The sequence below is a fragment of the Apodemus sylvaticus genome, chromosome 20 (assembly GCF_947179515.1).
Source record: "Apodemus sylvaticus chromosome 20, mApoSyl1.1, whole genome shotgun sequence".
NCBI classification, from domain to species: domain Eukaryota; kingdom Metazoa; phylum Chordata; class Mammalia; order Rodentia; family Muridae; genus Apodemus; species Apodemus sylvaticus.
In genome coordinates, this window is record NC_067491.1 from 5,401,274 (window position 1) to 5,422,989 (window position 21,716).

The 21,716-nt window shown below is 54.0% G+C and overlaps 1 protein-coding gene and 1 long non-coding RNA gene across 2 annotated transcripts; one reads left to right on the top strand and one right to left on the bottom strand.

The window, feature by feature from the left end:
- The first annotated feature begins 1,853 nt into the window (after window positions 1-1,853).
- LOC127671123 (uncharacterized) lies at window positions 1,854-5,481 on the top strand. The gene is made up of 3 exons (XR_007974664.1): window positions 1,854-2,031; window positions 4,397-4,687; window positions 5,101-5,481. It is a non-coding gene; the product is annotated as an uncharacterized LOC127671123 (long non-coding RNA).
- Myo1a (myosin IA) lies at window positions 3,192-18,777 on the bottom strand. Its single transcript, XM_052165802.1, has 27 exons — window positions 18,664-18,777; window positions 18,449-18,564; window positions 18,117-18,211; window positions 16,869-16,973; window positions 16,621-16,667; window positions 16,418-16,481; window positions 16,121-16,219; window positions 14,172-14,275; window positions 13,871-14,018; window positions 13,496-13,614; window positions 13,330-13,416; window positions 11,533-11,598; window positions 11,303-11,407; window positions 10,396-10,458; window positions 9,989-10,189; window positions 9,638-9,864; window positions 9,117-9,317; window positions 8,860-8,953; window positions 8,468-8,617; window positions 8,304-8,372; window positions 7,918-7,992; window positions 5,734-5,868; window positions 4,680-4,786; window positions 4,298-4,430; window positions 4,047-4,199; window positions 3,766-3,893; window positions 3,192-3,501 (listed from the first exon to the last, which is right to left on the bottom strand). Exons 1-27 carry the CDS (start codon window positions 18,775-18,777, stop codon window positions 3,375-3,377), a joined length of 3,132 nt encoding a protein of 1,043 aa, XP_052021762.1. The 3' UTR covers window positions 3,192-3,374.
- Window positions 18,778-21,716: the final 2,939 nt, after the last annotated feature.

A 21,716-nucleotide genomic window follows, 5' to 3' on the forward strand; every position in this document is an offset into this window, starting at 1 on the left:
TGTGTGGCCCCCTATGTACCGTAGGCTCCTTCTCCAGTCACCCCATTTAAAACTGCTACCACCCCGTAGTCCCCTACTGATAGTTTACTCATTGTCTCTGTCAAACGCACCAACTCTAAGTATCACAGGGACAAGAATTTTGTCTGCTACTGAACCCCTCGCCCCATAGTGTTTGGCATATCATAGATGCTCGATAAAAATCTATGAACAAGGGAGCCAGAGCCAAGGTTTTGGGATTTTGTTTTGGGTTTCGATTTTTTAATTTCCACCCTAAACATGAATTGCGTCTTGGGTCCTGACGTCCTTTCTCCACTACATACCCTGGGACTTGGGTCATGGTGATATAAAGTCACGCTGGCTACACAGGGCCCCGTGTTCACCCCAGAATGTGGGCAGCAGCCGGGTATCAAGGTCTCTTTATGATATGGGAAGCTAATGGGGCCTCATTAAAAGCGTCTCATTACCCAGTTAATTGCAGGACAGTGTGGGCAAAGAACAGGGGCCAGCACCCAGAGTCAAGAATATTTGCTGAGGAGAATACAAGTGGGGGCTGTTTACATTTGAACTGTGTGGTGTGTTCCTCAGAGAACTGCTTCTGAGTGAACCCTAGGTCGCTCCCTCCGCGCCTCTACCCTCACCAACCTGGGGTCAGAGGCCCAAGCTGGGAAGGCCAAAGGAGTTGGGGCTATGCAAGAACAGATGTGAGTCCAAACGCTGAGGACCAAAAAGCCTGGTGGCCCCAGCTCTGTCAGCCCCTCCCCCAGCCCCAAGGCCACCATCCCTGTCGCCCTGACATCAGGGAAGCAGGGCTTCAGCAAAGGTCCACCATGAATAATGTCCTTTGATGACACTGGAGCTCATGGAGGCTGGGGGGGGGGGGCTGATCACCCCTTGATCTCTGGGATTAGTGAAGACTTGAAAGAGTGGATGCCACCCGAGCTAGCAGTGATGGAGGAGGAAGACTGGAGAGAGCTGGAGAGGCAGCCTGGGGGGGCTTCCCGCCCACCCCCCAAACCATATGCAAATGACATGTGAAGTGTCTGTTGCCGCTCTAGAGCACCCAGGAGTTCTTTTTCTCTGAACCTTTCTCTACTCGAGGCACGGCTCGGATGCTGTCGCCATAGAAAAGATGGCACATAAGTTGGGGTCCGCAGCAGCAGGCACCCCCATTCGTGACCACACTGTGGGTGTGGCCGGTTGTCCAGAGCTGCCACAGGTTAGATAGCCGCTCTCTGGGGCACAGGCTCGTGTGCACGAGATGACCCGCGCCTGTCCACCGTGTGCTCTGCTGCGGACTCCCTTGGTATCTGGAGAGACGCTGAGCTGAGAGTGGGGCTGAGCCGAGTGTGACAGAGGAGGGGGACGGTTCTCTGACAGGGAGGGCAGGGAGAAGAAATTGAGCCTGTGTAGGAGGAGCTGCAAGGCCCTCCAAAGGCTCCTTGGGGGGCAGGGGAACTTCGGGGGTGGGGTGGGGACAGGGTGGTCCAGGATGCTTGTGGCCCTCTGAGGCTGAAGCAACCTGCACACTGAGAGGGCTGCACGTGCTGAGGCTGAGGCAGTAGTCCAGGGTGGGCGCCGGTTGCAGAATCCTGATCCCTGCAGCAGGGAAACTCCAGCCCTTTCCATAGCGGACTATGGTCCAGGGTTCCAGAAGAGAGGAGAGGGGAGGTTGGGGAGGTCGGGGAGGCCGGGAGGCAGGGCAGCGCGCTGAGCCCTTCCCAGTCGTGAACTGGCATCCATCACGGAGAAGGAAGAATGGAGGCTCAAACCCTGCTCAGCCCTCCCTCCCCAGCCCTGCCCCCACCCAGGGAGCTGCCAGCTCCCTCAGCTCTGGGAAAAGAAAAGCAGGACGGGGAGCAGCAGCTGCATTTTCTCCTGAAATTGCTTCTGAAAATGACCAGACACTTCACTGGGAGAGTGACGACAATTTGGGCCCTGGGAGCCGGAGCCGAGGCGGAGAGCGGGGGCGATCGGGCGCGGGTCACCACCCACTCCCCGCCAGACGAGATCTTCTGATTCTGAGAAGTCAAGGTTGGCGCTGTCATCTGGGGAGTGGGAGGCTAGGACAGAGCCTGTGCTACCCCTCCTCCGGACCCAGCCCCCTCAGGACAGGCTCTAGGCTCGTGGGCCCAGGAAGGGCCCTTTGCAGCCCAGAGCAGGGTTCACCAAAGCTCGGGTTTGGGTTCAGAGACTGGGCTCAGGGATGGAGAGAGATTAATCTGCAGGCAGGAAGGACGGTTAATCAGGTCTCCCCGCCAGTATGATTACTTGGGCCCGTGAGCTGCCTGCCGATGGAGACTGCAGGGACCCGGCCTCAGAACTCAGAGCTCAGAGCCCAGTGGAGGAGGCAGGGGGAGGCAGGGAGGGTGGAGGGGAGGGGAGGGAAGCTTGAGAGACAGGAGCAGAGGCAGCCCTTCCTTCTGCCGCTCCCCTCCCTGGAACAGAGCTACATTTTACTGCTGCCTGCAGCTTGTTCCGAAGGTAGAACAGGGTGGTGAGACAGGACAGTCTAGGAGGAAAGGCAAATAAAGGACAGTGGGAAAAGATATAAAGCAATGGCTTTCCACAAAACATTACATGCTAACATTGTCAAAGGCGCACACGAGCAGCGAGCGTGAGGCAGCGTGACACAGTCCATGAGTGGCCCTAGAGATGAGCAAGTCTGAATCGGGGCGTCTGCCCCGTCAGGGGCTGCCAGCTGCGGGTCCTAGCTGTGGGGCAGCTGAGTCTCCAGATGAATGGAGAGGAAGAGGGTTGGTTTCTGGGCGTGGACCCTGGGAGCAGCGTCCCGCACACCCCAGCCGACCTCAGCTGGCAGCCTGCAAGCCGCAGGCTTCTTTTCAGACCCTCTGTTTAAGGAGCCCAGGCTCCCAGAAAGGCCTCCTCAGGTCTCCCCTCCAGGGACACACTAATGAATCAGCCTGCTGGCCACCTGCGGCCTGAGGCGGCCCAGGCTTCTGCACCCCCACCCGTCTCTCTCAACTCTGCCAGAGCTCAGCCGGCTGAGGAGGCCACACACAATCCTCCTTCTCTTCCTTATTGTCTGTGCTATCCGGGTGATGGCGGTGGAGGGTCTGAGCACAACTGTGTAAAATCAAGGAATGGGGGAACTAAACAAGCACGTGTAGCTGAGCGAGCAAAGAAGGAAACTGGGGGGCGGGGGTCCCACACGCACTGCCCAGACCTTTTTGAACCACTCGTTTTATTACCCGTCAGCCGGGCTGCCGCTAGGAGGAAGCTGCATTTGGGTAAGGATTCTAGAAAGGTCCAGGGGACGGCGGGGCCATCTTCAAGGGTTCTTCATCTCTAAGCCCACCTCACGGTCAGAAGAGCTAGGCACAGAGTTCTGCTCCAGAGGAGAGGCCACGACCTCCTCACCGCACAGTCACCTCCATGGAATTACTCCCCTTCTTCTTGCAAGTCAATTTTTTGTTCCCACTCCCCGCGGGGCCCTGGACGACCCTGACAGCCACGCTGCCCTCCTTGAACCTCACAGAGAACCTGGAGGGAGAAGAGACAGAGAAACCCAAGTTATACCCCACCCCCACGCATCGGATGACTCAGGGCCCGAGGGAACTTGGTGCATCAGTCCAGGGGAGGGAAGGAGGGAGGGAGGGAGGCCCGGATAACACTGAGACAAACCCACCAGCCCTGCCCTCACACAGTCTGCCTCACTTTCTGAGTGCACGAATTTCCCGGGTCACAATGACCAGTATTCTGGTCTCCTGTCCCAAGCTGTCCCTCATCTCCAGCCCATGGCCTTACTTCTCAGTCACAGTGACAGAAAGCTGCCTCTGTGTGGCATCCAGCACCGCTTGGTACATTTTTGTCAGCAGTTCAACCACATGGTCACTGACTAGCAGGATGTCCCCCTTGGAGGCTGCTGATGACATCTTAGAAAAAGGGGGAGAAATTAATATTAATGATCCCCCCAGCAGCATGAGGGACGTCAGGGACCCATAGTGAGAAATTTAGTCCTAGCGTATCCAGCCCACCTCAGCCCCAGGATGCCCACTCCAGAGACCCCACCTACGCTGCTCAAATACCTCACTCAGATGCAAGCTAAAGAGGCCGTCCTGGAGGCTGGTGACTGACACCCCAGTCACATCCTCCAGTCCTATGACAATCTGGGCCTGGGACTTCTTGGCATCTGTGAGAATCACATGCTTCTTGGTCAGGAGGAGAATCCGTACCGATGTCTAGAGGGGAGACGGAGAATGAGGGCAGGCACGCACCCGGCCCACCCGCTGGGCAGAGTCGCGTGGATGGGCCTCTGTGGGCCGCAGCAGCTCTTCACCTTGCCGTTGCCACGGTTGACCTTCTTCACGGTGTCTGCCACCAGGACAGGCCCGTCCTCCTTGCCCTTCAGTCTCTGCAGCTTGGGGTTCCCTTGCAGCCCGACGTAGTCACCACGGAACGGGATAGGCACACTGCGGACACGTGAGAGGCACACCATGTGAACCAGCCTTCCTGAGGGCTCTGCTCTTGTACCACCTCCTACTTTAGAGATCCAGAGACATGGCCCAGGATCAACGCCATCAGGACTACAGCGCGGCACGCGCGTGCACACGTGCGCTGGGTCAGAGACGTCAAGGAGGGCACAGCTCGGTGTCTCCAGTCCTCCCAAGTTTACCAAGTGCCGTGTGACAGAAACGACTACGGCATCTGGAGGCCCTCACCTCTGGGGGTAGGACGCCTTCTTGCCCTTGAGCAGTTCGCTGGCACAGAGCTTTTCCCTCAGTGTCTGCACCTGCTTCGGGGACAGCTGGTCTCGGAACTTCTTACACTGTGAGGAGGAAAAATCTCAGATAGTGGAGGTGATCTTACTCTCCAGGGAGAGAGCGAGGAAAAGGAGGCAGGAGGACAGGAGGGGAGGAGAGAGCTGGAGGGGAGATGACAGGGACACGGGAAGGGGCCTGGAGGACTAGGGGGGACACGGAGGGAAGTGAGGTGCTGAGGAGAGAGTAGACACCAGTGGATGCACGCGGCCAGCGCGCAGGACCGTGGGCATCCCACAGTATCTCCTGAGTAAAGGACAGATGGCATTATGACATGACATGAACTTAGTCACAAATGTTGTGTGGTTCCCACTTCTTGCAGGAGTTTCCCACTGTGGTGAGGTCATTGAAACAGAAAGAGGACGAGGTGAGGACCAAGTAGCGAAGAGCAGAGCGTCTGGGCGGTGGGGTGACCTTGCGCCAACCCGGACGCTTGTTGCCAAAGTCCCGACTGTTGATGTTTTGTCTAAGCTCCACCCCACACCTACTGAGCAATAGCCAGGTCTGCCCCGCCCCAGAGATCTGGCCCACTATAAGAGGGCTACTTGCCCCTCCTCTCCCTCTTTGCTCTCCCGCTCTCCCACACTCTCTCACCTCTCTGCCCATGGGGCTCCTCCCCCCCCCACGTGGTCATGGCCGGCCTCCACTCCTCTACTCTCTCTCTCTACCACTAACTCCCATCCCCTACTCTGAGTAAACTCTATTCTATACCATGCCTGTGTGTGTGGTCCCTCCGGGGCAGAGGTGCCCGGGCAAGGGCCCGCCTGGACACCTCCCACGCCGCCGAGCCACTCCCCTAACCCCCATACTCTCCCTTTTTAAGCCCCGACACCGATGCTTAGGGGAATGTAATTTATGTATATTTTACCACAGTACCAGAAAAAGGAATCAGGAGACAAATGAGGGAGGGAGGGAAGGGTCACGGGAGAGAAGGGAGGGGCCTGGGAAACTCCACCTTCCACTGGTAGAAGAGGCGCTGCAGCTCCTGATTGGCTCTGTTGAAGCACCTGTAAGGGGCGGCTGGCCATGTGTTGTCCAACACTTTGGTGGATGGCAAGTTCTTCTTCAGATTCAAGAGGAATTTCTGTATCTGGGTTGAAAGCAGAGCATTAGGAATGGGAACCTGAGGAGATTGGCTCTCAGGCAGACAGACTCACACCCAGGTCCTGCTGCTCCAGAGGACAGTGTGCCTTGTGAGAGGGGGAAGGGGCAGAGCTGAGGAGGCTTGCCTCGAGGGTCTCTGTAGCTGTGCAGTGTGCTCCGGGGATGGGCGTTAGGGACACAGGAAGCAGTGGGGTAGGAGGGCTGAACGTAGGGAGTGAGGTGGACACTCCAACGCCAAAGCTAGGCTCTATATATGGTCCCCTGGCTTTCTCTTCTCTCGGGTCACAGTGACCTACAGTTGGGGCCTGTGTGTGTGTGTGTGTGTGTGTGTGTGTTGGTTATTGGATAGACAAATCAGTGGTGCCTGATACCCTCGGCCTGCCATTCAAAACCGTCCACTTGGAGCCCAGGGTCACAAGCCAGAAGCCCCTGGACTCGCACAATTCCAACCAGAAAGGTTCCTCGCCACAGTCCCCTGTCTTCTTTGCACTCTCAAGGATAATGGCAGTCTGCCTACTCCTTAACCATCTGATCGCTCAGCTCTGACCACGGGGATTCTGTCCAACCTCTGAGCCATAGCCTGAAGCCTTCCCAGATTCCCCGGTGTCTCCCATAATATCCTCCCGGCCAGCGTGGGGCTGCTGAGTGCTTACTTTTTCTAGATCTTCAGTGTCTGAGCCTGACTAGAGCCATGGGCTGTCCAAACTTCTGTTAGAAGGACTTGGGCAGTGGCTAGAAACTCAGAAATCAAGTGCTTTACACCCAGCTCTACCATTTACCAGCTACAGGGCCTGGAACAAATTACTGGACCTTCCTAAGTCTTCGTTTGCATTTTGTTTGTTTATTGAGATAAGATCTCACTATGTAGCCCTGGCACTTGCTATGTAGATCAGGCTAGCCTCCAGTTCACAGAGATCCACCTGCCTCTACTCCCCAAGTGCTGGAATTAAAGGCATGCCCCACCACCACCCCGGCCAGGTCTTAGTCTTTTTAACCTGGCAAACTGTTAGAAGCCTTGGAGGACAGCATAGGAAGATCATGACATTGTCTGTATTCAGAGGAAACACCATTAGGCTAAAGGCCATAGCAAAGTGTCAGGAGCACTGACAGAATCCGTGGCCGGGATTCTTGAGTGTGATTTACTGAACCACACAGCTCCTGGGTTGACGTCCAGCAGCTGCCTGACAAAGCGCAGGTGAAAGGAATGTTGAGAGAAGGGAGACAGCAGGCCTCAGGTGTCTAGTGAGACCGCACGTACTGCGGGGCAGACAGGACACGGTGGAGCCAGCCCAACCGGCCAGGGGAGCATGGGGCCAGGGAGGAGGGGGAAGCAGAGGCAGGGGGTTACTCCAGAGATCCTACTCCTCCCTACCACGCAGTCCAAACTGTAGGATGACAAACAGGAATTCCAAATGGGGGCACTTCATGCTCAACTGAGCATACCTGGTGAGGGTCCCAAGAACTCACAATCCAGGCACCTGAGGTCAGCTATACCTTCCTGCAGCCCGGGCTAGGGCTAATCCCCCATGTCCCCTCCTGTCTGGCCTTTTCCAGTGCTTCACTGGGGTCCTGTCCCTCCGTGGCTTTTGCAGTATCCTCTCAGAAAGGCCACCACTATCTGACAGACATCCTGTGGGAAGCCACCCACAGCTGGAGGTTTCCTTCTGTCAGTTCCTTCCGGAGATGTCCCTCCTCACTTGCCTGGGGCTTTAGAGGAGATAGGAGGAAGGTGTAATTCCTTCCACCTCAAAATGGATCTGAGAGGCCAGGCTAGTTAATCTTGCGGGTCCTCAGTCTACTTGGTAGGAAGGCTAGCCCCGGCCGCTCTCTCGCTCACTCTCTCACAGAGTGGCCCAGTGAGTCTGTCACTACGGCTCAGGTGTACGCCTCAGCACGGTGCAGACAGCATCCTCCAGAGTTTGCTCCCAGTGTGTGACTTCACCATTCCATGGTGGTGAGAAAAGCTCACAACCATCCGCCATCCTCCCCATGACGCCCCAACTCCTCACCCCGCTCCCATCTTAGCCCAACTTACCATGCTCTGGTAGATAAAATTTGCCAAGGTGAGGGCAGCGCCTGACCGGAAGTATTTTCGGTAGTTCTTGCGGGCCTAGCGGGTACGTGTGAGGAAGAAGTCAGCGTGAAGACAGTCTAGAAGAGGTTCTGCTATTTTTGTTTTCAACCAAAGTACAGAGTCAAGAAAACAAACGAATGAACGAATAACAGAGGGCTGAGATTATACCTGGAGAATGATATGAAGTCGCCTACAGCTAAGGGCAGAGACACCCCCAGACCTACACGTTGATCCCCTGGGTGTACATCCCAGTCGGAGCAGGGGGACAGTCCCAGGGTCACAGAGTGGCCCAGTGGTCATGGCTCGGCAGAAGCCACGTGTGAGCCGGGACCCCTGCCCTCCCTTACCTTCCACCCCCTCACGAATGCCTGGATCAGCAGCACCGACGACCGGATCTTCCCATAGTGCTTCTTTTGCTGTTGGAAACACACAGGGGCACGGTTAGGAAAAGCCACACGCATCCCCCGTAACAGGAGTGGTGGCTGGCGTGGTGCTGAGGAAGTGGCAGCACCTTGTTACCCCGAAACCAAGCCGAGATGAGGATCTGACTCTTCCGCATCTGCTGGTAGTGGGTCCGACAGCGCCAGCCCCGGTAAACCTTCTGAATGAGGGTGGCCAGCTGCTGAAGCCTCAGGCGCCGCTGTTCTTCCAGGTAGAAAAGCTGGCGGGGTGGGGTGGGGGGTAAAAGGGGGCTTGTTCCTGCTTGCACTGCACTGGGTGATTACTCCACAGGCTTCCCAGCTAGCACCTTCCATCATCACCGCTCACAATCGGGGTCTACTAAAGCAGGCCAGGCCCTGAGGGCAGAGACCAGGGTGGCACCTCCCTCCCTCCCTCGTTCTCAGGTGAGCTCACCGAGGCTCCTCAGTCCACCCCCACCAAATGCAGCACTGACTGACTCACAGTCTTGGGGCTTCTGATGAAGATCTTTGTCTTCCCATAGGCCAGCTCCTCTGATGACAAAGTCAGAGACCCGAGGACCTTCTCCACACCTTCCCTGCAGGGGCAGATGGGGAGAGCTGCAGGGGGTGTGTCAGGGCAGAATCCTCTCCACACCTCCCTTATCCCTCTGCAGCTGATGAAGAGAAATCCACTTCCCCCAGGGCCCATCCATCTGAGCCTCAGCAGGTTTGTTCAGCCCCCTCCCTGCTGGGTCTTACCGATCGTCCCCATTCCAGCGAGGCCAGGTGCTCCGGCTCAGCAATCGGTACCTTTCCAGGAAAGGCTTATAGGCCTGGCGGAAGGCATAGCCAGCCCTGCGCACCCGAACGTTCTCCAGCAGCCCCAGGTATCGAGCCTGGACCATAACCAGCTCTGAGGTGAACCTGCCTTGCTGTTGTTTGTCATTGGGCTTTATGCACCTGGTCAGGAGTCGGGAAGATACAAGCTCAGGAATGGACGCTGGCCAGCGGATCGGCCTGGAGCCACGTGCCTACTTCCCACAACTCCCAGAGGTGGAAATCTCAACATCAGTGAAAGGAGACTCTCTAGCCTTCCAGTCTCACTCTCCTCTGATGCCACTCTGTGGGCCACGGGATGCTCAGCTCCTCATCTGGCCCTGCTTCCCCCGAGGACAGAGCCTCTAAAACCCTGTTCCAAAGACTCCCCGACATGGACAAGCTCCACTGTGCACTGGCCCAATCCCACACGAAGGATGTTCACAGTGTGTCCAGCTTTTCACCTGATGTAGTTGGGGTTCTTGGAATACAGGTTCTTCATGAGTATGGCCACCGAATTCTTAAACTGGGTGCCGGCAGTCGGGGGTCGTTTGAGAGATGCTTCCTTGGGATTCCCCTCTGGGAACAAGGACTGAAGGAGGGGATGCCGGGCCTTCCACATTGTCTGGGATAGGTCTCGGAAGAGCAGGTCGTTGTTCTTGTCAATGAAGCCGGTCACGTTGTAAGTCACCTGCAGAGGAGCGGATGTGGGTTCAGACCCCATGGTTACCTTCCGGCACTCGGACCCCCCAGTTTCACTGAGAAGTACCTCGGTTCTCACTTTCATACCCACGCAGCCCAGCCGACTACATCACCTTGCCCGCATAGTGGCAGATGCGGAAGCAGTTGAGGCCCATGGTGCGGTCGTACTGGCGCTGGGCATTCTGGGAGACTTTACTCTCGTAGTGACTGTGCTTGGAGAAGAGCTGGTTCAGCTTTGCTAGGAAAGTGGAGTCGCTGACCACGCCGGGTCTCAGGCACTCCTCATCCAGCATGGCCAGGATGCCTCGCTGACTCTAGGCCGAGGGAACAGAGTCAGTGGAATCTCGACCTGGTCCTTCACACGGTCCACAGTATCACTGATGTCCCCTCGACCTGCTCGAATCCCTTTCCCTCTAGAAAGGGGAGAAAAGGAGGGAGGGAGGGAGGGAGGGAGGGAGGGAGGGAAGGAAACGGGGTGGGGTGGGATTCTCAGGCAGTCTGGAAGGCAGGCCTCGCTCACATGCTCAATGAGGTTACAGATGATGCCGTTGTCAAAGTACTCCACCTTTGTCCACGGTATGCCCTGGCCAAGGGAGACATCGGTTACAGAAGCAAGTCCCAGGAAAGCTTGAAAGACCTCACCAGGCCCAGACTCCCTTTAGCCCACCCTACAAAGGCACTTTAGAAAGGCCCCTCACTCAGAAAGGTCTGGGTGTCATTCAGTTTGCAACTCATCCCTCCCAGGTTGGTGGAGGAAAAAAAAAATATCCGTGACACAACTTTTTAAAAGTCTTTCCTGCATCTGCAGCCATGTTGCCGGAAGCCGTGCTGCGGAGGCAGGGCCTTGAACTCACAGGCACCGTCTCCAGGGTTGTGAGACACTCGGCCGCTCACACTTGGCTTAATCAGGGAGCTTTTCTAACACATAGCATGGGGCGCAGGGGTTTGCACTGAGTCAGAGAACGGGTGTGAAGATCTGGAGCCGCGGGGCACTTCTGAGGAGCGCGCCTGGATGTTGCTGCTCTAACAGCATCATCACCCAGCGCCAGGGGAGGCAACAGAGTCTGACATGTTAGAGACAGGAACTGTGGAGGGTGCCAAGCCCAGGAGAAATGCCCCTTCTCAATCTGTCTCTGTCTGTCACAGGCCAAGCATAGCTGTCACTTTGCTCTTGTCAGAACACAAACACCCTTCCGTCTGTCCGTCTGTCCGTCTGTCCTGTCTGGGCTAGCCTGGAGTGCAAGGCTGGGGACACGGAAGGCTGGAAGGAAGCGCAGTGTTGGGGTGACTAAGTACTGCTGGATGCTCCGCTGTGAGAGGGAGACCGTGTGTCCCGGTGCTCCCATCTGGGGACAATCAGAGGGAAATCAAGGAGAAGGCATGTATCTGGGAGTCCTTCGTGGGGCCACAGCGCGAGCTCCGCTCACCTCTCTCTTGTACTCCTCCTGCTCTTCCTTCAAGGTCAGCTCTATGAACACCTGCTGTAGCTTCTCATTGCAGTAGTTGATCACGAACTGCTCAAAGCTGTTATCCTGCGTGTCAGGAGGGAGGCTCGCTTCAGGTCCCCACGCACCCACCCACCCACGCACGCACGCACCGTGAGCCTGTCCCCCTCAACAGAGATGCAGGACACTGAGGCTGTCTGGTGCTCTCTCACCTCCAATATCTCAAAGCCGTAGATATCCAGGACCCCCATAACCTTCCTCTTCTCCACGGTGCCCACCTGAAGGAGAGGGAGGGCAAGTGTGAGGGCCGGCTCACGGCGTGAACCAGGTAGCTGGGATTAGAGCGGGGACAAACAGAACTGTAGTATGCTCGACCATGCTGGAGGGGCACTGCGGTGTCCCCCTTCTTCCCCCCACCCCACCCCACCCCACGTTCACTGCAGGACAAGGCAAGGGAAAGAGGGAAGATATAAACAAACGCCACAGGGACTGGAGAGATGGCTCAGTGGTTAAGAGCACTGACTGCTTAATTCTCAACAACCACAGGGTGGCTCACAACCATCTGTAATGAGATCCGATGCCTTCTTCTGGTGTGCCTGAAGACAGCTACATTATACTTATATATATATTTATATATAAATAAAGGCAACCTGAAAGCTCTGGGTGAGCAGAACATTGAATATCCTTGCCAGGTAGTGGTGGCGCACGCCTTTAGTGGTGGCCCCAGCACGTGGGAGGCAGAGGCAGGCAGATTTCTGAGTTTGAGGCCAGCCTGGTCTACAGAGTGAGTTCCAGGACAGCCAGGGCTACACAGAGAAACCCTGTCTCGAAAAAAAAACCAAATCCAAAAAAAAAAAAAAAAAAAAGATGCTCTCAGTCAGGGCAGTGTTTCTCCACCTTCCTCACGCTGCAGCCCTGTAACACGGCTCCTCACGCTGTAAAGATGCCCACCAATACAATTGTGTTCATTGCTACTTCCTAAGTGTAATTTTGCCACTGTTGTGAATTATTGTGTAATCATCTGTGTTTTGTGGTGGTCTTAGGAGAACCCTGTGAAAAGATTGTTGTCTTGACCCCCACACAGGCTCTGGCCATCCCTTACGTTTTAACATTTTATAAAAGAAAACCCCATGCCATTTATTATGTGGTCTGGTTAGTCCCAGTTTGGAGAGGAGAAAAAAATTCAAGTCTTAGAAGAAGAAAGCATTTGCCTTTCCAGTACAGGGAAAGGCCCCAGCCCCTAACCCTGGGGCCTTTCCCTGTGCTGTCTCCACGGACAGCACATAAAGGACTGGGGAGCAACAGCCACGCTTAGCGTGAGTGAGACTGTGTGCTGTACCCCCATGCCAAAGCCATAAATAAATACTCATTTATTAACTGCTGAGCCGCCTCGACAGCCCTTCTGTTCCTTTTGACGGCAGAATGGTACAGCTACATCTACATGGACATATCACATTTTGCTTATCTAGTTGTAATCTGATGAATATAGCTTGCTTACATTTTGCCTATTAATAGTTTAGCTATGCATTCACTCACTTGTGTGTTAGTTTGCAGAGACAGGATCGCACCTAGGCCAGGGCGGCCTTGGAATCACTGTTTACCTCACATTGGCCAGAACTTCCTGATTCCCCGGCACCTTTTTTTTTTTTTTTGTCTATCATGCATACCATTTCTACAAATGTTTGTATGCAACATTCTCTTGACTGCATGCCCAGGTGTGGAGCTGCTGAATCACATGCAACCACGTACACTCTGGGCTGCAGTAAGCGCCATGACACAGGCAGACAGGCAGACGTTCACAGGCGTTAGTGGCTGTTGCCAAATCAGGAGCCTGGGGCTTAGTAGCCCTGAGAAGGTGAAGTGAATAACTGGGTCAGGCGGAGGGACTCGGACGCCTAGAGGGAGCTGCACCTTCCTCTTCATGACTGTCCTACTGTGCATCTCAGAGCAAGAATGAAGCTGGTGGCCAGGGCGCCAGGGTGAGGCGGCTTTGGGAAGAGCGGCCTTACCTTGATGCTCTCGTTGATGCGGTTCACTATCCAGTCGAAGAGGCGGCTGTAAATATTCTTGGCCAGGGCATCCCGAGCATATTGAGCCTGGCGGGGGGGAGACACAGTCTTGTTACTGTGGTGACCACCAAACAGTCTCAAAGTCGCTCCTCAGGAGGGCTCTTACCTGAATGACATTCAAACCCGTGACCACCTTCTCTTTGCCTGTCTCCATGGTTCTTGTGCACAGAGCTCTCTCCAGTTCCCCGGAGTTCAAGCCCACCAACTCCCCAATCTCCTGAATACCTATAAGGACAGAGAAGTACAATGTGGCTGGGGGCAGGGCGGGTGGGGGAGGGGCTGCTGGGTGATTAGCGACCCACGCTGGCTCGGGGAGGAGTGGGGCACACGGCAGGTCAGGTTGCTTCCATACCTCAGGAGAGTCAACTAAGGTTCTGAACGTCTCAGGCCAGAGCCTGACTTGTTTCAGAAGCTTGTTCTGGGGTGCTTCGTATCAGTGGGTCTCACTGGAGGAGGGGGGCTCCGGAGAGGGAGCACTGACCTTTCCCATCACAGATGCCGCTGGCTGCAGTCCCATTGGCCTGGAACTCGTCCGTCAGCCTCACGTTGCCCAGCTTCAGCACCAGGGCTGTCACCTCCAGCACTTGTCTAATTTCCTCCTCTGAGAACCCAATCACTGACATCGCGTGCTGGGGAAGAAAGCGCGTGGGGGGCGGGGGAGGGGTGTTCAAGCTGAGCTAGTGGGGCTGGCCCGAGGTGAGGCGAGGCCGCCATTCACAAGTCTTGGGCTCAGAGGATGGCCTGAAGCAGAGGGCCCAAGCCTGCCCCCAGGGGGCGCTCACCTGCACGGCCCTGAAGTTGGAGGCATCGTCCATGCCATCCACCTCGGGCACCTCCCCATTCAGGTAGGCGTATACTCGTGTGCTGTCCTCGAGCTTTAGGGCCTCTGGGCATAGAGAGAGAGTATAAGGGGAGATGTGGTTGCCCGCTCTCTAGATACCTCACGACCCTTGCCCTGGGTCCTGATTTAGGTTCACCTCTTGTCTTCTCCGTTGGTTGGAGATAATACACTCCTATGATGATGAATGAATTTTTAAAAGTGTTTCTTAGGGTTGGGTATTCGTATCTGTTAGAGAATTCCACAAGTCTCGCTGAATTTTATCCCCATCCTCAGGGTTCTAAACAATGAAAACTACCCAGCAAATCCTCTCTCCTTTTCTGGCAAGAAGGAGAGGAAAGGGAAAGAAAACCATACCTATGTGCCCCCAGCCTCAGCGCCCCCTGCTGGGTGGGCTCAGCACTGTCTGATCCCTGACCCTAATGCTGCTCCGGGAAGGTTTTCGCCAACGCAGGCTGCTGAGCTAAATGGCCTTCTCGTGTAATAAGTGAGTTTCTCCCAGCCCACATCAGAAGAGCTAGGTTTTGACTTTTTTTCTTTCTTCCCCCAAAATGAATGATTTGTGTGTCGGAATTGCTTCTCACTGACAAGTTACCCGGCTGGCAAACAGAATTTTTATTTTCATTTTAATAAATGAACCGAGGAAATGTTCCAAGCTGTTTGCTAAGATAGCAAGGGCTGGGCTGATCATAGGCCAGAGAGGCATGTTGATTATATTTTGTGCAAATGATCTGAGAATCGGAGCAGTGAACCCCAAAAGGTTTCAGTGGCGGCTCCCTCTAGCACGCAGATTCTGAGATCAGCACTTACTAAGGAAGGGACGCTGGAGAGAGGATGAATCAGAAAACTCAGATATAATGAAAGCAGGGAGAGTCATCCAGACGCAACTTAAACTAGCAGGTATAGACCCAGCCAGAATAAACCCTGGTGCCCATGAGTCAGACAAATTGAAGGGCATTAAGGCCATGAAGCCAAGAAGCAGAGAATAAGCCCTGTGCAGCATCTCCTGAGCCACAGAGATTTCAAGGAGCAGGAAAACGTTATGCAAAAGTCAAGCACAGAGTAACAAGGAATCAAACAGACAGCTCCTTAGGGGCTGGAAATCCATACGGTTGATTCCCAGCTAGCAGGGAGGGTTCTGGGAGGCAAAGTCTGTCAAGTCCCCTCCCCCACTCTCTCAGCTGCATGCTATCGACCCCCATGGCTATCTGCACAGGCTCATCGGAACCAACTGCAATGGATTGGAGCACTCAGATCTCTCACGCAGCCCCAGTGTAATAATGCATGATCAGGAGATGCTGGATGGATGGGTGGGTGGGCGGATGGATGGGTGGGAGCTCTAGAGAACTATCTAAGAAAACCAGGAATACTGTCGAGCTGTGGTGGCACATGCCTTTAATCCCAACACTAGGGAGGCAAAGGCAGGCAGATGTCTGTGAGTTCGAGGCTAGCCTTGTCTGCAGAACTAGTTCCAGGGCAGCCAGGGATACAACAAACAAAAGAATAAAAAGAAAAGAAGAAAACCAGGGATGATCCTAGGTGAGGGAGGTGTATACGCCCAGGCACAGTCGCTGAAGATCTTAGAAGTTCTCAAATGCTCCCCTATCCTGCCTGCTTCTCTCAAAGCCCCAGGCCTGGCATCAGCTCAGGGAGAGAGGAAGCAGGCAGGGCATAGGGACAAGGGCAGCAAGGACCCAAGCAAGGCGACCTCTGGCCTTGAACCAGCAAAGAAGAGAGCAGAGCCACCAGGGACTTGTTCTCAACCCGGAGCCATAAGGCTCTGGGAGGGAAAAGCACGGAGGAGACGTGGAGAGAGGGCTTGAGAGAAGGGGGAAAGAGAGGCCTGGGCTCTGGTGACAGGACAGCTTGGGGGTGACCCAGAAGATCACATACGCAGCAGCTCCGAGTCTGCTCCAGCCAGCAGCTGATAGAAGATATGGAAGTTCCTCTCCCCCTTGAGTTGCTTCACCACTCGGGACTTCTCAAGCAGATCTGGGAGGGAGGAGGAAGGAATCATCCTCCTGCGAGCCCAGGAGAGTCTCAGCAGATCCCTCCTGTTCTGCCCCGGCCCCAGTGTTCCTAAGAGTTGGGGGGTTCTGGGAACCTAGCAGTCCTCTTGCCTGCAGAAGCAGACGGGCATAAGGGACAGAAGTAGAGTGTTGCTGAGGCTTATGGGAGGGGGACACATACAGTTGGTGATGACGCCTCCCAGGGGGGACCCTCTGAAGTCAAACTCGATGTCCATGTACTTTCCCTGCACGGAGAGACCAGAGAAACCCTTGGCTGTCTTTCTCTTCCAACCACGCTGAGGGAGGTTGTGCTGCCCTCCTCCCCAACCCCTCACTCCTCCTGCCCCGCCCCACACTCCTCCCAGGCAGATGTCGGTCACTCACAAATCGAGAGGAGTTGTCATTGCGGATGGTCTTGGCATTGCCAAAAGCTATGGAGGCGAAGAAAGAGAAAGTGAGGGGCCCCGAAGCTCCCAGAGTTGGAGGCTAAAGGAGGAAAGTCCTGAGGGGACAGCTCCTTCCGGTCTGCCGACCAACCGGTAGCTTTTACGCTGAAGGGAAACCGCGATTTTGGAAGAGTGTCTGAGGCTGAGTTTCTCTGGGGATGAAGAGAGCAGAGAGTGGCCGCTCACCTTCCAACACTGGGTTTGACTGAAGCAGCTGCTCCTTCACAGAGTTCACCTGCTCTCCTTTCCCGCAGACAGCAGCCACGTAGGACATCACTAGCTTACTCGCCTCTGCGCAGGAGAAGCTCTGAGTGAGTCAGGACACGCCCACTCCCACTCCCACTCCCACCGTTAACTATTAAAGTCCCCAGCCAGGGCACGCCCACTCCCACCCCATCTAGCTTAGGTACCACATCACTGGCAGTAAGAAAAATAAGAGGGACTGGGCTGGAGAGATGGCTCAGTGGTTAAGGAGATTTGCTACTCTGTGTGTGTGTGTGTGTGTGTGTGTGTGTGTGTGTGTGTGTGTGTGTGTGTGTAAGAGAGAGAAAGAGAGAGAATGAGAATTTGAGCACGCACACATGCATGTTCACTTGGTTTCTCTGGGTAGCCCTGGCTGTCCTGGAATTTGCTCTGTAGACCAGGCTGGCCTCGAACTCAGAGATCCTGCCTCTGCCTCCTGAGTGCCGGGACTAAAGCTGTGTGCCACCACCATCCTGCATTACTTGCTGCTCTTGTAAATGGCCTAGGTTTGGTTCCCAGCACCTACATTAGGTGGACTTGCAACTCCAGTTCCAGAGGCTTCTTCAGGCACCCTCATGTCTGTGGTGCAAATATATACACATGCTCAGGCATATACATATAGACACAAAAATGTAAAAAACCTAAAAAAAAAAAAAAAAAAGGGCCGGGCGGTGGTGGCGCACGCCTTTAATCCCAGCACTTGGGAGGCAGGTGGATTTTTTTCTGAGTTCAAGACCAGCCTGGCCTACAGAGTGAGTTCCAGGACAGCCAGGGTTACACAGAGAAACCCTGTCTCGAAACACAGAAAGAAAGAAAGAAAGAAAGAAAGAAAGAAAGAAAGAAAGAAAGAAAGAAAGAAAGAAAGAAAGAAAGAAAGAAAGAAAGAAAGAAAGAAAGAAAGGAAGGAAGGAAGGAAGGGAGAGAGAGAGAGAGAGAGAGAAAGAAAGAAAGAAAGAAAGAAAGAAAGAAAGAAAGAAAGAAAGAAAGAAAGAAAGAAAGAAAGAAAGAAAGAAAGAAAAGAGGAGAGGGAGGGAGGAGAGAGGGGCGGAAGGAAAGAAAACCCTAAAAAAGAAAAAAGAGAAAGAAAACCTAGAGAGGAAGTAATGGGGATGAAGGAGGGACAGGACAGGCCTGGCTTGGAGAGAGGACATGATTCCTGGTCTCCCCTGAGCGAGCCTCAAGCCTCCTCACCAGTCTTGCCAGCTCCACTCTCGCCCGTGATGAGGATACACTGGTCCCGGTCCCGATCCCTCAGTGACTGGTAGGCCACATTTGCCAAAGCATAGCTTGTGGGAAGGAATTGGTCAGCGATTAGTGTGAGGCCAGCCCAAGGCAGCGTCTTCCAATCCTTAGCACTGGGTTTATCCACCCTCCTCTCGTGGACCAGATCAGACAAGAACTGAGTCTAGGAAGGGTTCTCAGGGGAGGAGGGATGCCGGAGAACCTCCTTTGGGGGTCTGGGGGGGTTAGAGGAGGATGCATCACAGACACTCATCAGCCCTCCTCTAGTTCCCTTTACTCACATGTGGGGCTTCAGCTCATAGAAAGTATAATCCCGGTATTTGTCAATGAACTCTGGGCCATAGATGGGAAGCTGCTGGTAGGGATTCATGGAGATCACCACGTTCCCAATGTACGTCTGGGGTCACGAGGAGGGTGAGACAAGTGAGCCTGGCAGGAGGAATCCTGGATCCCCCCCCTCGGGTACCCCACAGTCTGGCTCCCGAGGCAAGCTCACATAAATCTCTTTCTTTTCATAACGAAGTTGGAGGTTCTTGATCAGAGACTCCTCATCCAGGGGTTCCAGGAGGATGAGGTCCTCCACCCCGATGGTGTCTTCCAGGAGAGGCATGCCAAGAGGCTAGAGGATCCTACGAGTCAACATGGTAAATTGCAGCTGACAGCTCAGCTATAAAGTTACGTCATGGTGGGAGGGGAAGAAGGCATACGGGGCCTATGGGAGCCCTCCTCCCTCTCTACAGGAGAGCTCTCTAGCCAGAAGGGTCTCTGGACTAACCTGGCCAGCCAGGGAGGAAGAGGAACCCTAGGCAGGGCAGTGGGATGGGTATCAGCTAGGACTTCCTTTGTCTGCCCACCTGGGGAAAGCGGAGCAGAATCTGCTTAAAGGAGAAGGCTGGGGGAAGTATGAGTCAAGCTTTGTTCTGCAGCCAGGTACTCAAGGTGCTCCCCCTCCTCCCCGAGGGAGTGCTCTCCCTGGCTCCTTGCCCCAGTGCTTGTATCCAACCCCTATTTCAGTCATCTAATCCCTCTACAATGGCCGTCTCCAAGAGAGACTTATACCTATCATCTTCTGGTATGGACTTTACCCAAAGAGACACACCCCATTTTTTAGTAGCTGGTGGGAGTGGGCAAGGAGGAGTGCTCCAGGGAGGACTTGGGGGTGGGGGGAGGGCTGGACTGGGCGGCATGCAGCAGGCATGTGGCAGGTGTTTCTGCAGGAAATAAAAAGCTTTCCCCAAGCAGACTGAGTAGGCGGGGTGGCAGAATTAGTACAATGGTCAGTGCCACTCCCAAGCAGGAGTATAACACATTCCCTCACTCTCGGGCTTCTCTGAATCTAGGGGAAGAACAAGAGCAGCATACAGGGCAAGGAAGCCACCCAACCTTCTTTCTCCTTCATTCTGTTTTCCCCGAGCTCCAGTAACTTCCTAAATACCTAGGGTACCACATGAATACTGATGACAGCAGCCTCTAGAAAACATGCAGTGTTCATCACAGGCCAGACAGAGCTCTAAACGCTGTAACTTGACAATTATAATAGCCCATGAAGTAGATACTATTATTAGCCCGTATTTCTCAGATTAAGGGTAAGTAGCCATGCATGGTGGCTTATGCCTCTAATTATAGTATTCAGGAGGCCAAGGCAGGAGGATTGCCACAACCTGAGCTGCACAATGAACCACAGACCAGCCTGAATTAAAAAGTGAGATCCAGTCTCTGTCTCTCCCATTTGCATGTGTGTGTGTGTGTGCGTGTGTGCTCAGATCACCTGGAGGGCTAAGTGACAGAAGCCCTTCTCCTGAGTGACACAAACACACACACACACATGCATGCACACACACAGTCACACAGTCTTTGAAGCAACTTGGCAGGGAAGGGCATGAAGCAGAGGTAGGGTATGAGAACACATCTTTTGAGTTTGAATTGAGAGGAATAAAAATATTATTTGGAGATGAGAAAAGGAAAAAAGAAAGATCCCAGAGGGGGCACCACAAGATGACAGGTCAGGGCAGGACTTACCCAACAGTAGAAACAAGAACGAACTTCAGTGCCCCTTGGAGAATGGAGGTGGGGAGCAAGTCCCAGTCTGCGGAGAAGGGTATGAACCACGGATGTTGGAGCAGTGTCTTAGCTAACAGGAGCTGTCCATGGTGAAGCAGAGATGTCCTCTGTCCGACCTTCCTCTGCTGGCTCCTCTCACCCTGGCTCCCTGTGCCGCTCAGGCCAGAAGAGGCCAGAGAGATGGCTGCTCAGCACAAAGTCCAGGGCTGTTCCTGCTGAGGGTGTGGCTCCCTTAACCCTTCACAGGCTCCCTGCATTTAGGGAAAGCCTATCTGCCTGGCTTTGACTGAGCTCCAATAGAGAAGAGCCCATGCCCCACTGTCCCAAGAATTTGGAAATAAGAGCACAAGGAATGGAATTTGTATTTAAAGAAAAGATTTTCCAAGAGTTGGAAATGTCATGGATGGAAGCAGGCTTGGGCAGGTGTGTGTGTGTGTGTGTGTGTGTGTGTGTGCTCAGATCACTCAGAGGGCTAAGTGACAGAAGCCCTTCCCCTGAGTGACACACCATCATTCAGACCCACACACTGGAGTCAGAGCTGTGACTCCTTACACTTGCCTTAATGTCTGTTTCACTGTTCCCCCCGCCCCGATCAGGGGCCTCACCCTGTGAGTTCGGCCGCACAGAAGCTCCATTCAGAGGGAGAACAGAAGCAAACACCATGCTCATGTGACAACTGTTCTCTACCTCCATTGCGGGCACATCAGGGACCATGAGTAAGACATGCTTCCGATCTTAGAAAGATTGCAGCCTATATTCTGAGGTCCCTAATTAATTTTAATAATCTCTTAGTAATAGGACACCAAATAAGACCCTGAGATGTTTCCTGGGTTTAGCCTAGCAGAAAATGACTCTTGCCAGTCAGGTAAAAGTTTATAAAATCCAATTTCCCAAACATACCTTCATCCACCCAGGAAAATCCCTAGCATGCCCCCCAGCCTCTGAGGCATGCACAAAGAGAAAAATTAGATAATTGTATCACTTAACATGGAGACATGATATTCCAACTTTCAGCCTCTGCTGCTTGGGTCAAGGTCCGAGCTCTATTGCTCTTGCAGAAACACTCCGTATAAGCCTGGTCCATCAGCAGTTCCATTTTCAACCTGCCCTTACATAATTTGATTTACTGTGTCTATTTGAAGGGAGAAAGAGAACAAGGAAAAGAGAAAGCCGAAGTGGTATCAAAATATAATCCCCTATTACAGGGGTGGCAGTAGTGATATTAGCCCAGGTGACTACTGATCCCACAGACCCAGAGTAGGAAATACTTTCCCAGGACCACACCCACACAAACCTCCACAACTGGCACTAGAACCCGGGGTTGTATGCTCTCATGGCTAGGAGTCTGCAGCCATTTGAGTTTGTCTTTCTCTGCCCATTGACTCATGAGTGCCTACTGTATGCTTTAAATTAGGATTTAAAACAATATATTACATCTCTAGCTACCAACTGTGCTCATCTGCCTAGGACCCACAATGGGCTCCTATA